The 13501-nt window shown below is 37.2% G+C and overlaps 2 protein-coding genes and 1 pseudogene across 2 annotated transcripts; 2 read left to right on the forward strand and 1 right to left on the reverse strand.

The window, feature by feature from the left end:
* The first annotated feature begins 5886 nt into the window (after window positions 1-5886).
* On the forward strand, window positions 5887-7820 carry LOC145101516 (Plastid-lipid associated protein PAP / fibrillin family protein). Its single transcript, XM_079038723.1, has 8 exons — window positions 5887-6039; window positions 6131-6244; window positions 6342-6479; window positions 6584-6685; window positions 6942-7022; window positions 7099-7185; window positions 7273-7334; window positions 7595-7820. The coding sequence occupies exons 1-8, from the start codon at window positions 5887-5889 to the stop codon at window positions 7707-7709; spliced, it is 852 nt and encodes a 283-aa protein (XP_078894849.1). The 3' UTR covers window positions 7710-7820.
* A 978-nt stretch (window positions 7821-8798) lies between these two features.
* Window positions 8799-9458, forward strand: LOC145101518 (ferredoxin-thioredoxin reductase, variable chain pseudogene; annotated as a pseudogene).
* Window positions 9459-9529: 71 nt separating this feature from the next.
* On the reverse strand, window positions 9530-10631 carry LOC145101517 (uncharacterized). The gene is made up of 2 exons (XM_079038725.1): window positions 9949-10631; window positions 9530-9865 (listed from the first exon to the last, which is right to left on the reverse strand). The coding sequence occupies exons 1-2, from the start codon at window positions 10430-10432 to the stop codon at window positions 9786-9788; spliced, it is 564 nt and encodes a 187-aa protein (XP_078894851.1). The 5' UTR covers window positions 10433-10631; the 3' UTR covers window positions 9530-9785.
* Between the last annotated feature and the right edge of the window lie 2870 nt (window positions 10632-13501).

Here is a 13501-nt window from a genome sequence, read left to right on the forward strand (position 1 = left end):
GCAAACAAGTCAAGCTACTAGGGATCGGATCGTTAAAATCTCGACTCAAAACCAATTTTAAACGAACCCGAGTCGAGATCGAGCTTACTATTAAGCTTGTTTATTAAATGAGATCAAGCTAGTGCCTATGTCATTAAGCTCGATTAGGCTCGCGAGCGTAAACAAGCCTATATATAATATATTATTATTATATATTAAAATAAAAAACATATTTAGGGAATTAGGGATTTAGGGTATTAGTAAACGAGCTTCTTAACGAGCTCGAACTGAGCTTAGTTTAATTTAGGCACGTTAGACAAAAAACAAGTTGAGCTCGAGCCTGAGTCGAGCTTATATAATTCTTTACGAGCTCGAGCCAAACTCAATACTAGAAAGCTCGAATTAAGCCGAGCTCGAGCCTCGTATAACTTAAACGAGCCCGAGACGAGCCTAGACAGGATCGGGCCCGGCTTGGATCATTTACACCCCTAAGTATGACCATCATTTGTGTCATCATAGGAATCATGAACTTAATCGAGGACTTTAAATACTCCTCTTCATCATTGTGGGAGTTATTAATATTAATACCACTACCAGTAAAGTTATCATCGATAATCGTGAGATCAAAATCATCAGAACCAAGATCTTGTGCCGTAATCTTGCCTTCAACAAATTCAGACAACAGAAAAGGCAGCCGACTTCCATCTGCATGAAGCAAACATGGGATCAATGCACATTATAAAAACAAGAGTCAGAAATATATTGTAAAAACATGTACATGGACCATGAACGAGTAAAGTAGGAACAACACCATGACACAACCAATACAAACTCATGCCAACTTGCCCCAACATAGCTTCAGGAAATTTCTCCATCATCACATTCAAACGTGAAAACTTATCTATATCTTGGCGCAAATCACTAGTTCTAGTGGAATTTTGGTCATCAATCGTTCTAGGAGGGTGAAATCTGTTTCAATAATAGAAGCAAGAAGCGTTCAACTAGATAAATTCGTTTTCCAGTTCTTTATAAAATCATGAAGACCCTCAATAAAACTTCGTCCACTTGACCGAAAATAATACCAAGCCCCATTACTACAAGTACAAAAAAAGTACTGGAACAAAGCAACAGTAGGAACAACTAAGGAGGCATGGCAGAGCAGTTCAAAGCAGATAACCTTTACAATCGAATTAGGTTTTAGTTGGCAAGTATGAATTTTTTACGCCTCAATAACCGAACCAAAGAACAATAACGAGGGCATGTGTAAACTGACTTTAAAGTAGTAAAGATAGACACCAAAATTACCTAATGGAGGACGATCGATGACTGCATTGGGAGCAGGAAGAGCAACACCATCCTCGTCGACAAGATGGTACTTCACAGAAACCCGGTCGAGACGCTCATGGCTGACGGTCGAATGAACGACATGCATCATTGAACGAGACATTCTTTTGTAAAATGTACAAGGATTCAAGATGAAGAAATGACAAAGGGAATATGGAAGAACAAGAATGAAGAATAAAAGGATGAAACTGAAAAAGATGTGACAAGCATTTATGAAATGGAAAATGGGAAGCCAGCTGTTACTAAACAGGGGTAAAAGTGCCTATAGGCCTACAAGAAGTCTGGGGCGCATGACCAAACCAAGAACCATTAACCGGGTCGAGTAAAAATATAAAAAGAAAAACCCACCTAAGCCCAGTTATTATAAATCAGCAGCACTTTATGACAATTAGGCTAGGGGGCTTAATGGGGTATGGGCGTCAACATACACAACACTAAGCCGAACAACGAACCTGGCCTACCAACCTAGACACAAGTATATAAAATGATACCGAGCACTAGAGCAAGAATCACCCTATCACCGTACACATTCTATGAAGCATCTTCAGGATACACGGAAAAATCAAGACTATTTTAATAAAAAGAAGGTTTACCCTCATAACCTAATGGTTAACACAAAACCCAGAAGGAGAAACTAAGAACTGGTGTAACATCCATAAAAATCACAACCAATTTAAACTTTTCAAAGCAACCCCTTTACTAATAAAAGTGTTTAAAAAACCATTGTTTCCAACACATGATTTAAAATCAGAGTCTCATTAGATCCAATCAGTAGTAAAACCAAGGATGTGTACAGTTACGCCTTCGCCTTGCCACTGTAATCTGAAGAACCTGAAACCATAAAAAAAAAAAAAAACTATAACCATGAAGCTTAGTGATTTCCCCTAAAGTACCAACACACAAACATATAACATATTCAAATAACAGCACGTACTGGGTCCACAGCTAAAAGACTGGATTACCCTTAAGCCCACAATGTGAGTCTGGCTTGCCTATTGGTCCACAGCTCATATATGGCTTGCTCTTGAGCCCACATCTTATGTCTGGATTGCTCCCTGACCCAATTAGTCATCAGGCTGAAATACCCTCAAGCCCTCAGTACGAGTCTGGCATACCACCCGATCCTCCGCTCGTATCTGAAATGCACATAATCCCTCAGTATGAGTTTGGCATGCCCTACCCAACCCTTAGCTCATATGTGGAATGCTCCAGGGTTTGTTGGCTACAACACAAAGCAGTACAACCTCAACCCAACACAATATGTCGACATATAATAGATAACAAATATATGCATATAATCATGCAGACAGAATCACAGATAGTCCTACAGATATACCAGACTAGCACATCGGCAACTAGCATATAACCATGTAGATCTATTCCATACTCAACATATCAGTGTATAGCAGGATACCAATGCAATGGGCCGGCCTTGGTGCCTTCGACCTGTAAGTACAGTGAGTATAACTCACGTGAAGTGGCTGAATATCTCAGATAAATGCTCGGACCGCTGATCCAGAAATCCCTATGCTTGCACCATAAAATAGCATCCAATTAATAATTAAATCTCGACCCATACTGAAGAATCTGAATTACTTGCCTAATAACCAGGGTAAAAGACCATTTTACCATTTTTCTTACATGGCCCAAAACCAAGGTCCGATATGGCCCAACTTCTTAATTAGGCCCAAAACCATCATGAATCAAATTCCAAGAAAGCCCGTACTCAATCTAAGGCCAAAGGTTAGAAGTCCAATGGTCCAAAAGGCCCAAAATTTCACCTCCTGGGGAGTACGCCCCGTGTACCAGAAGTGTACACCGCATGTACTCACCCTCTAAGCATAATGTATAAGTCCTTAAATCATGAAACTCCATTTACGCTAAGCGTACTTTTGAGTGCGCCCATCATACTCGTCAGGGGCCAAAAATTCACATTAAGCTCTTATTGGGTTAAGTCAAAGGCATCCAACCACTTCTTTTAACCCTAAATAATGTCTTAATCCATAAGGTAGAAACCTTGAATCCTTTGCATGGATAAAGAGGGCTAAATCTCCAAAATCATTCCTTTCACAACAATCAAAATCACTTAACTCTGGTGCTAAGGAAATGATCAAGCAAGCATTTTTATGGCTTAATACACTTCAAGACCTCAAAAAGGACGGTTTATATGCTTTGGAGTACTCCATACTCACAAAGATCCAAACTTTGGGGACAAAAGATTATGAAATTTTGCCATAACGTGATCTATGAATAAAGTCATCAAGTTTGAAGATTTATACCTTGAGAAGATAGATAAAGATGTACTAAGCCTGGATCCACAACCTCCAAGCAATCCCACACTTTTCCAAGAAACTCCTTCTTCTTCTATGAGCACCAAAATGCATGAAATACCACCAAGAGCTCAAGAACCACCCCAATGGAGGCTAGGGATTCATTTCTAGGGTTTAAGAGGATGGAGGTTGAAGATAATGGGATTTGGTGGTGAGTTAAGGTGCTTAAACAAGGTCTAAGACCCTAAATTAGGGTCTGGGACTGACTGGAGTACGCTGATCGTACTTCTGGTACGCCCAACATACTCCCTTAAGGCTCCGCGATCATTTCCTTAGTACGCCCAACGTACACCAATGTACACCCCGCGTACTGGCCTTTACACTAGTACGTCATGCGTACACTTGTGTACGCCCCGTGTACTCGGTTAACCCTCAATTCACCAAACTTTCGAAGGCCATAACTTCTTCGTTATAAGTCCGTTTCCGACGATCCTTATATCCACGAAAAGGTAACGAGAAGCTCTACACTTCTATCAACTCATACTTGCCTTAAAACTTTCCAAACAAAAATCCAAAATTCATAAAAAGCTCGACTGTCTCTTTACGATTATACCTTTGGGCTCCAAAACACAAACCGAATTCCCAGGCCATCTATCCTACCTTATCCACCCCAGATGGGTCTAAATCTCCCTTTCTCAAAGGCCCTAAGCCTTATGATAACTGGTCTTCGGGTCACGACCCCACATTAGGAAATGATTCGGAACAAGGTGCTACAACTGGTTTAAACCCCAACTATAAAAACAGGCCTTCGCCTAACTTGAGAGGTAAGACCTACACAACCATTGGCAATTAAAATACATTCAATGCTCTGAATATGACTCCTAACTTAGGCATCAGATAGCAACACAGGGTGTTCGCCCTCTGTTGGTGATTTAATCACCAAATATATTTTAGTGTAATGGATTTAACAAGTGTTTCAAGAATAGTGTTTTAGTTATAATACAAGTTAGGAGGTGTGGGAGTGCACACTTGTATTTAATAAACATTGTTAGTACCGAACCCTGATCTACTGTATTTACTAAACAATGTTTTAGAACAGTACGGGGATTAATTTGTTATTCTTTAAAGATGCAAATACAAGGTTTAATTCGTATTTTCTGAAAGTTGAAAATTGTTCTCGTTTTATCCGTTAAGTGGATAAGTCCGGGAAAGATTACGTTTTCGTTGAAACACAGAAAACTGAAAAAAACGTTTTCTTCTTCATTCTCTCTCAAAATTGATTATGTGTTTTGTGCCTAAAATCAGAATCGTTTCTTCAGGAATTATCCTAGTTTGGATTTCGTGATACCCAAGGCAATTAGGGTCGAAATATCAAACAAGGAAAGTGTATCGCACGATTCCTGTTTGTGATCCAGATTTCCTGTTACCCAATTCGTAATTCCCCAATACCCTCAATATGGCTTTTTAACCTATATTTATCACATATCATGCAACATGTTATCTGGACTGCTCATTGAAAGAGGCTCTAACAGAGACGACCACAAGCATACGGGTCGCCACGTAACAACATCTAAAATATAAGTACATTGCTTACTATTGGAGTTGATTGATCTCAGTGTATGTCTACTTTGATCAACATGAAGAATTGAAGACCCAAAAACGTGATTACGGAAACTTGAGTGACAATTAGCTAATTCTAGAAGCTTTGTGATAAGTATCAAGCTTATTCAATCAAGCTTCTGTTGCTATGATTTCAAATACTGTGAATTCTTTAGGTATTGCTTTAACGGATGCACATAGTATTTGTATAATGCCAATGCTTTAGTTTTCATGTCTTATGAATTTAATAGTTTTTTTCTATGAGAACTATTTTTGAGAGCCTCTTCTTAATCAAACTATATCATTACCTCTCATATTTATGAAGTCGTTCTTAATCAATAAAGATTTAGTTTCTAGGTATTGTTCTTTTGCCTTCTTTTCATTCTTTGTTGTTGATTGCATAGTTACGGATCACTAGTAGGTAGTAGGTATTAGATGTATCTCTAAAAAATACTATTGTAAGTAAGTCAATATATTTTATAAAAAACTAACAACTTAGAAAAATATATAAAATAAATAACTCACGTTTTTATATAAATATATTCTCACTTTTTCATATGGAATCTATAATTGCTACCAAAAAAAAAAACATGAATACATATTTATTTTTAGTTTTCAAACACACCTGCACATATAAATTGCGAGATATATAACGCTCCCACAAATATCCAATCCCAACAGGGATCCCGGAGAAATGGATTTGCGGTTGCCGACTACAACTGCTCTTTTCCGGCCACCAACAACTTCAAATATTCTACCTTCTTCATCAACCTTCTCCTTTCCCTTCTCATATTCAAGAAATAGATTTCGATGCTCCATGACAACAACCTTTACATCATCCCCACAGGTACTCGATTCTCTCCCTTCTCGATTTCCCCTCTTCCCATCGATATTTCTCATATTTTATTCCCTCCTTCTCTTTCTTTCCGTTGATTCAGATAAATGAAACAGAATTAGAAAACAAGAAATATGACTTGTTGAAAGCTGTTCAAGACACTCAACGTGGACTTACCACTACCCCTAACCAACGCTCGGAAATTGAAGAGTCTTTGGTAGGCCTCTTCGCTTTAATTTTCATCCATCAATGACGAATTCAGATTGATTCCATAGTTATGTAGTATGATGGTGGAAAGGAATGGGATTTTGTAGGTGGATTTGGAGAGTTGTCGAGTGGATAATGAACCAATTGATTTAGAGAAATTGGATGGAACATGGCGATTGCAGTATACATCTGCCTCTGATGTTCTCGTTCTTCTTGATTCTTCCTCCAGACTTCCCTTTTTTCAGGTTTCCAGTTGCTTCAGTGATCCTCATCTCTTTCCCCTTGTTTATCTCTTACAATATTGCAGATTCCCTTTGTTGGTATACCTGAATTGTTATATGATGATTAGGTTGGCCAGATATTTCAGAAGTTTGAATGCAAGGGTAAAGATAAAGATAATGGAGGCTACATCCGCAATGTTGTTCGTTGGAGTATTCCTAGATTGTTAGAGGTATGTAGATGATTTTATTATAAGTAATTACATAATTAATCATTAAATCAAAACTTTGCTAGTGGTTTAAAAGGAAACAATTAATTTAGAATATGAGTCCAACGTGTTAACATTTGTCTGAGTCCATCGCATATCAAACACATACCAAACACAGTATAACCTGTTAAACCTCAGTCTGAGTCCAACGCATATCAAACACAGTATAACCTGTTTCTGAAAATCCTTTAAGTACTGATACAACACGTGATTTTCACAGGACAACGAAGGTGCTACCCTCCTTGTATCTGCAAAATTTTCTATCGTGTCGCGGCGTAACATCTACCTGCAGTTTGAAGAGGTCGGTTAATATCATTGATCTATCATAAATAAATAAATAAAATGAATTTTTGGTAGCATTTTTGTTTCAATGGCAGATATCTCTTCAAAATATAAATATAAGTGACGAATTGCAAGCTCTAATAGCCCCGGCATTACTGCCACGCTCATTCTTGACCTTACAGGTAAACTCATAGTATTAATTATTTGTTTTGATTTTTAATTACATCAAAATCAAATTATGTGATTTATCTTTTTGTATTTACTTTTAGATATTGCAAGCGATTCGTTCTTTTAAAGCTCAAGTTCCAGTGAGTACCACAAGCCCAGGAAGGTACATTAACAAACTTATTATAAGCTATTTTGAATCAGATTTCAAGAAATAACAGATTTATTTATGGGAAGTGATATTTCCACTTGATAAATTGATTCATCCACTTGAAATGTATGTTTTACCAACTTGTACGATAGCTGCAAAGGTATTGTACCTCGTGTGGATGAATCAAATTATTAATTGGAAATATTACTTCCCTTTATTTATTTATGATATAAGATAAAAATGGAAATAATTAAACTTGGTATATGACGTGGCAGGCAATCGGTGGGAGGACTTTACTACCTTTCATATCTGGACAGGAACATGCTTGTGGGTCGAGCGGTGGGAGGTGGTGGTGTGTTTGTATTTACTCGAGCTCAAAACTTCGTGTAATTTACCCATTTTGCCCATTGTAATTTGTATCACATAACTTATTCTTAGTACAATTGTACCATAATATTTCATTTTGCAAATACAAAAATGGAAATTAGATTTTTGGATTTACGTTAAATATAACATCATATAGTTTGCCCTCAAGGATTCGATTTTTGATAGCCGAGTCGTGAGAGTCTCAATTCCAATATGGACTGGGTTTCTTGAGCACATTGTTATTGAGCTCTTATAGTAGCTATCATCTATATTGATGTATCATGTATATTTGATTTAAATACAACAATTCCCAATTCCCCTGTTGATTTTAAGGAGAGAAGTGAGGAATTAAAAAGAAAAATGAAAAAAAAAAATTATGCTCCTTAGTTTTTGGAAAGGAGAAAAAAGGGATGATGATTTATTATAATCTTGTCTCCTAATTTTTTTTAAGGTTATCGTGTACGATTTTACCCTTCAACATAAATATAAAAAATATCACATAACCTCTAATTTTCGATTTTCTTCTAAGCGTGTCACATACCAAGTGTTTTCTATCATCAGTAACTTCATATTTTTCCATTCAACCAAACTTTCTTTTATTTTTTCGGACTAGAAAACACAAATATATAAATATCTTTTTTCCTGTTCTTTTATGTTTTCTCCTTATTTTTCTTTCGTTTATTTTCTTTCCCGTTACTAAATTCGGGAACACAGCTTAAAGATTATAGGAAGAATACCTTCATATAGTTTGTTGACATTTGATTTGAACAATCTGAAAATGAAATGAAAGTAAGTTTTGATAATTGAAAAGTAATAAAAAGACGATGAAAATTGGATAGCTGATTGAATATTGTGATTTTGAGATAAACAACATGTTGTCAATTTTTATTTCAGGTAATCAAATCTTTATTTAATTATGATGACAATTCATCAAAATTTGCATTTCAAATATGTTTCTTGAAATAGAAAAAAAAAACAACTAAAATTAATTTGTATTTTTAGTTTTATTAGATAAAATTAGGGAAATGAAGTGATGATAAACAAGTGAGGTGTCAATTGTAAAATTAATTCGAACTTTCCTCTTACTTTCCATGACCATATAAATTAGAGACCTCACCTTAATGGATAATAAAATCCTCTGCCCTAAAATCTATAGTAGTTGACAGGTGCCATAACCCAATCGGCAAACTAATAATGACATCTCCGGCGATATTCTCCGCCGCAACGCCACTCAATTTACCTCCGTCCACCGCCAATAATCGGGTAATTCCTCCCCTTTTTTGTGCTTCCGCTTCCGTTTATGATTGCTCTCTAACACGTAGCATCACCAACAACAAAAGATCGAATCTGCGTCTACGGATCAAAGCAGCAGCGTCGGACTCCACGGCGATCGTTGACAATCCAACGGTGGCGTCCACTTCTGAAAAAGAAGAAGGAATTAAGGCGAAGATCGGAGCTAGGGTTAGGGTTAAAGTGCCGTTGAAGGTTTATCATATACCTAAAGTATCGGAGGTAGAGTTGAATGGGAAGGAAGGCAAAATCAAAGATAACATCTCCGTTTGGAAAGGGAAACACATTTCAGCTAATTTTCCTTACAAGATTGAGTTCTTCGAGAAACTTGAAGGTCGCGGCGACGCTCCTGTGAAGTTCTTCGCACACCTCAAGGAAGATGAGTTTGAATATATTGATTGATTCATGATTTTTGGTTGAAAAACACCTATTCAATCTCCGATTTCATATTATTAATAGTATATCATATTTCATTAGCGTCTACTTCTGGATTTTGATTCGCATGTCGCATTCATTTTTCATCAATTTTCGTTGGTATATAGAGCTTCATAATCTTCGTAAACAAATTGTGGTCATATATTAACTTCATAATTTACAGCATCTCTGTGATTCTTACATAATTTGATAGAGTTTACTTGATCCCCCGAATCCACCAGATTTACTCAGACAACCATCAACACTTTTATGTCGGTGATCGGGATCTCGGCATCTCGCCATTCAACTTGTCTCCGGTGAGAATCTATAGTTCTAAATTCTGTATTCTCATTTGATTCGAGTGTGTGGTTGTATCCCTCCCCCCTCTTTGCTCCTTCAAGAAGACTGTATCACGGAACAAGCAACCGCTTGTGCCCAGTGCCTCAACTTTGCCTTGACCTGCTGCGGATCTTCTCCTGCAAAATTCCATGAATTTATTTATGGATTTAGGTGGTGGAGACTGGAGAATGGAGATGGTTAATTTCAGAATTTCACAAACCTGGGCTACAAATCTTCCATGGATCTTCATTGCCGAACGACGATGTTCCTGATTTTGACGACAGCGAGCCTATCCCGTCAAGTTTAGGTCCCGGTGAGACGTTACCGCCGTTGGGGCTGCCGAGCCTGTTGACGGCGAAGTAAATATCAAGGGCAGGTAGAGTATTGGTCAACCGTTGACCGCCTTCATCATCATTGAACCCAAACCCTAACTCCAGGCAACCTTTGAGCTCTTTGAGATCTTCCGACAACTCATCAGTTGCTGCAGAGCCAGATTCATCTTTCTTCTTCTTCTTCTTTTCTTTTATGTGATTGAGACGGCGCCTCCTCTCCCAGGCAACATTCCGGGGGCTCTCGCTCAAGGATAGCTGTTTCAACAGGGCTCTCCGTTTCTTCCACAGCGGCGTTGGGCGTGGTGATGTGGGTTTGAGAGGCGGCAATGGCAATGAAACAATCATGGATTGATTGGTCTTGGGCTCACCCATTTTGGAGATGGATGTTGGGGGAGGGGGGCCACGGTGGAGCAGCGGCGGGACGGCCGCCTGAACCGACCGTGACAAGTAGTGGTGGAGGAAGAAGGTGAATTATTTGTGTGATGGAGGGAAACATCAAATATGAGATTGGTATTATGTTTGTAAACGAGGGTGAGAGAGTGAGAGTAGGAGGAGAGCCTTTTTGTGCTTCTAATTTGGTTGTTTAAATTAGTGGGCATAATTTACCATCCTAAATCAATGGTTGATTAATCATTTATAAGTGCGATTCAACATGTATTTACTAAGTATTAAAATTAGTGGCTTTTTCATTTGGGAAGTCATGGTTCAAGTATTGCTTTAGAAATAAATTAGTTTGTTGTTTCAAATAAACATAATAATAACATAATAATAAAACATTTAAAAAGATATATAATAAAGTAGAAAATGAGATTGTAAAGATTTTATGTTATTATTATTAAAAAGGGTTATTGTCCTTGTAGCCTAACAATGTTTAGTATATTGATTTAAATGATTCATCATAATTTTTGTCTTTGAAGGATACAAACTTGTGTTTTTAGGTTTTAAAAGGTTGCTATGGAAAATTTAAAGGGGTCACCCGGTGATCCGAATCCTAATCATAAGTTTGCATATGCCACGTTGGTGTGAGTTTTTCTTATCCTAATCATCAGTTTCCATTAACCCACATTGACTTTCAAAAGTCAAAGTTAAATGAATGCAATTGAGAGTTGTGTTTTGTTGGAGTTGTAGGATGGAGACCCATTTGGGAATCAATTTGATTCAGATGAATGCAATTGAGAGTTGTGTTTTGTAAAGAATTTAACGAGTAAGTGAAGTAAACTGGAGATGAAGAACAAAACGGCCAAAATAACGACAATGAATAGAACTACTATGCTGATGTTTTGAGAATATGAAGAAGGGGATGATGTTGTATGGAGAGTTACAGTAAACGATGAGTCGTCATCTACATGTATGGCCTCTGGAGAACCACCTCCCTCTACCACTACAACCCTCTCCACCCCCTTCACCGAAAACACACTTTACTCCTCCAAAACGCTATCGAGTTCATCGTCAAACCGCAGTTGAACAAATCCTCTGGTTCAACGTCGTTTCCGGATTGGGAATGTACACAAAGTGTGAAGAAGTAGTGAGATCTGTCTAGTTTCACGACGGCTTTGTTCTTGGCGAACGACCACTGGATTTCATTTCCGACACGAGCGAGAGTCGTGATGACGTTGTCGCCTTGTCGGAGACGGGTTATTTCAAACACCTTAGAAGCTTGGATGCTTTGTTGTGTTTTCGATTAAGTGAACGATTGATCCGGGTATTACAACTTCCTCTGAAGATTCAAAGCAGTTGATTGTTGTTGTTCATGGCTTTGCTCGTTGTCAGGGAACAGTTTTTCAGCGAGATATTTGGTCTCGAGTGATGGGTAAATAGATGGAGCTGAAGGATTTGATGATAAAAATGAGGAATATGAATTTAGGTTTGATTGATCAACTTGTGGGTATAGATTTTTAGAGGAGTGTAACACCATGTTTGATTATAGTTGTTGCATGTTTTCAAGATTTTGAGGATATTGTTGACTCACTTGCTTACTTGACATTTGACAAAGCAGTGTTACTTTCTAATGTGGGTAAAAATACCAAAATTACTAGTAAAATACAAGTTCATACCCTTTAAAGGCAAAAAAAAACAATGGCCCATTTAAGCCATTATACTAAAGTTTGTAGCGAGTGGTTCCCAAGATTTTGGAACCGAAGCCTGTTGTATCGGCTCTCATTTTTTTGGAACCAGAACCAGATGTTCTGGTTCCGGCTATGGAATATGAACTATATTATGAATGCTTTTTTAGTGGTGCATAGCTATACTATAAAACTCATAATAGTGTGTTACTAATGTTCAATGATGGAGAAATATGGAAAAATATGGAGAACCTATGATTATTCACTAAATAATGTTTTATAACACTCCACCTTAAATAACGATTGTATCATGCATCATTAAAACTTTAATAGGTAAAACCTCATGGAAAAAAACCATTATTAAGGAAAAAGAGTACATGATTAATAATAGACATTGGAAATTAGTGTCTCGTTAAAAACTTTGCTAAGAAAACTCGGTGAGAAAAACTTAGGTAAGGAAAATAATACAATATGTTTCCAACTCCCTTTGATGGACACACCACTTGATTTCCTTGAAGCGCCGCATACCAATGTTTCTTACCATCTTTTCAAATTTGGATGTAGGGAGTGTTTTAGTAAACATATCTGTCAACTTGTTACTTGATTGTATTTTCTGGATGCTGATGTCACACTCCTTTTGAAGATCATGAGTGAAAAAATAACTTTGGTGATATATGTTTGGTTTTGTCTCCTTTGATAAATCATTCCTTGAATTAGGCTATACAAACCTGTTAGAGTGCAAAGTTCTACTTGGATATGGTTTACCCTCTTTGAATGTGTAATAAGTTTAGTCTTTCCTATAAATAGGAAGTGAGTGGCTCCTATTTTATGTAAGAAGAACCATTTGTGAGATTAATCTAGTGAGAGATTATTACAAGACTCACTTTGTAATAGCTTACTAGATTAATGAGAGCTTAAACGAATTATTTACTCTTTGTGTTCTTCGTGGTTGATTGATTCACTTAATCTTTACATTTCCGCATTCGTCACCATAACCTGGTCACTACAATTGGTATCAGAGCGGGTGCTTGAAGTTTTCAAGAAATTGATCCATGATGACAACATGATTTGGTGAATCACAAATTGTTGGAAGTTCTTCATTTTTTAGAGCATTTTTGGTTCTAGAAATTGAATTGTTCTTTGATCTTGATTCAAATTTGATTTCCCCTCTCTAGAATTTATATGTTTTCGCTTTCTCTCTCTAGAATTCATGTCAAAATCACTTTCTCTCTCTAGAATTTTGATCAATTTTTCTTTCTTTCTTTGGAAGCTCATTCGAATTTTGCTTTCTCTCTCTCTAGAGATTTCTTTCAAATTCACTTTCTCTCTCTAGAAATATTCAAGTTCTTGTGATCTTTTTGTTAATTGGTCAAAGATG

The sequence above is a fragment of the Lactuca serriola genome, chromosome 4 (assembly GCF_051521515.1).
Source record: "Lactuca serriola cultivar US96UC23 chromosome 4, Lser_US96UC23_V15, whole genome shotgun sequence".
In the NCBI taxonomy this organism is placed as follows: Eukaryota; Viridiplantae; Streptophyta; class Magnoliopsida; order Asterales; family Asteraceae; genus Lactuca; species Lactuca serriola.

Bases quoted from the DNA above. Each gene is read 5' to 3' on its own strand.
- LOC145101516 (XM_079038723.1), top strand. From the start codon at position 5,887: ATGGATTTGCGGTTGCCGACTACAACTGCTCTTTTCCGGCCACCAACA. The intron at 6,040-6,130 runs GTACTCGATTCT...CCGTTGATTCAG, and splicing joins CCTTTACATCATCCCCACAG to ATAAATGAAACAGAATTAGA. The intron at 7,335-7,594 runs GTACATTAACAA...ATGACGTGGCAG, and splicing joins AGTACCACAAGCCCAGGAAG to GCAATCGGTGGGAGGACTTT.
- LOC145101517 (XM_079038725.1), bottom strand. From the start codon at position 10,432: ATGGGTGAGCCCAAGACCAATCAATCCATGATTGTTTCATTGCCATTG. The intron at 9,866-9,948 runs GTTTGTGAAATT...GGAATTTTGCAG, and splicing joins ATGGAAGATTTGTAGCCCAG to GAGAAGATCCGCAGCAGGTC.